General features: G+C 39.0%; 1 protein-coding gene across 1 annotated transcript; it reads right to left on the bottom strand.

Moving 5' to 3' along the window:
• Window positions 1-508: 508 nt before the first annotated feature.
• On the bottom strand, window positions 509-1435 carry LOC124227379 (olfactory receptor 12D2-like). The gene has a single exon (XM_046641356.1). The coding sequence runs from the start codon at window positions 1433-1435 to the stop codon at window positions 509-511; it is 927 nt and encodes a 308-aa protein (XP_046497312.1).
• Between the last annotated feature and the right edge of the window lie 529 nt (window positions 1436-1964).

Consider the following 1964-nt stretch of genomic DNA (forward strand, 5'->3'; position numbering starts at 1 on the left):
ACCATACTGCTTAAAATTTCCTTTAACTCATACGTGAATTAGCATCTACTTTTCCAATTGAGTAACCATGGCCCTAAATTGAAATTTTTAACATATAAGCATAATGATTTTATTGCTCACATTAAAATATGTTAACTTACAGGGACCACACAGATAAACAGGCCTAAGGAGTATCCAACCACCCATTACATGGATAGTATCGCTGTATTTCTATACCTGATTTCATTCAAGAACACAAAATAATATCTAACAAACCAGTTAACTCATATTCCAAAAACAAATTTAACATTAGAGTTTGATGGCTAGTATACCATTTGTTCAAGTTTCCCATGTATTACCTAGGAATATGTTGTTTAACACAACTGGACTATACTTTCTGACTTATTTTTCCTTTATTCAGTCCCTCTGTTATACATATTGGAAATAATTTGAGGAGCAGCACGATTTCACATCTCAACTTTCTCATTTCCTCTTTATGAGTCAGAAGAGTTCTCTAGATTTCTTCAAGTCAGAGCCTCCTTCTAATCACTCTACTCAAGGCTCCCTTCACTTCCTTGTTCCTCAAAGTATAGATCAGTGGATTTAGTACAGGAGTGACCACACTGTACATAATGGCCATGATACGATCTTGGTCTATGGAACTACCTGAGGCAGGACGAATGTAAGTTAAAAGAACAGGAGCATACAAAAGAATAACTACCATGAAGTGGGAGGCACAAGTGGACAGTGCTTTGTGAAGCATGCTGCAAGAATGGGTCTTGAAGAAAAGATAGATGATAATGTAGAAATAGGAGAGAAGTGTTAAAAAGAATGGGCCCATGCCAATGGTCCCTGTGACAGTATTGAGGAGCCACTGGTTGAGCTCAGTATTCCCACAAGCCAACTCCAGCAATGGCTTAACATCACAGAAGAAGTGATGGATATGGTTGGAACCACAGAAGTTCAAGCGAGAGGTCATTATGGCATGCATCAGGGCATGGAAAAAACCAATGATCCAGATAGTGATAGCCATTTGGGTACAGAGCTGATGATTCATGATAAGAGGGTAACGAAGTGGTTTACAGATAGCCACAAAGCGGTCAAAGGCCATTACACCCAACAACATGGCCTCAGTGCTGCCTAGAAAGTGGAAGAAGTGAAGCTGGCTGATGCACCCCAAGAAAGAAATTGCTTTGTGTGTAGAGAGGAAGTTCTCTAGCATCTTTGGCAGTGTCACTGTGGAGTAGCAGATATCTAGACATGACAGATTTCCCAGGAAGAAATACATAGGCGAGTGGAGTCTTGGATCAAAGATGACAATCGTCAGGATGGCTCCATTCCCAGCCACAATGAGAAAGTATATTGCAAGGAAAACCGTGAAGAGAAAAGTCTGCAGTATCTGGATGTCTGTTAATCCCAGGAGGAGAAATTCGGTGACTAAGGTTTGATTCAGCATCACTTAAAAAAAAATACAAAAGAGTCTATGGCATGCCAGCTCTAATGAGAATCAGAGTCTTTTCAGCCTAGGATTTTTCCCACCTAGACAACAATATTTAGAGGGAGAACATTGTTGTTTTAGGTAATCCCAATCTTAGAGGCTGTACAGTATTTGGATCCTTAGAATATTAAACATCAAGGTGACATTTTGCTTATGGACTGTGACTCAACTACTTTTTTCATTATTAAACTTATCGTTAATATTTTTATCTTTCTTCCAGGGATTCAGAGCATGTTGCCAGCCTATCATCTTCTCTAACTTTGAATATCTCCCTTCTGATACAAATTTCCTTTCATCTGCATAAGTCAGCTCTAAAAGGCAGCAAGCTTTTAAGTACTTCATCACACTGCTATCTCTTGACCTAGTAAGAAACCACCTAAAGGCTTTCTACTTAAGAAGAATAAGCAGGGAGAGAATAATAAGAACTATAAGGAAATCTGATAGAAGTGCAGATGTTGGAGTGCTTCCTATGGAAAGGGAATCATTC

The sequence above is a fragment of the Equus quagga genome, chromosome 15, assembly GCF_021613505.1.
Source record: "Equus quagga isolate Etosha38 chromosome 15, UCLA_HA_Equagga_1.0, whole genome shotgun sequence".
Taxonomy (NCBI): domain Eukaryota; kingdom Metazoa; phylum Chordata; class Mammalia; order Perissodactyla; family Equidae; genus Equus; species Equus quagga.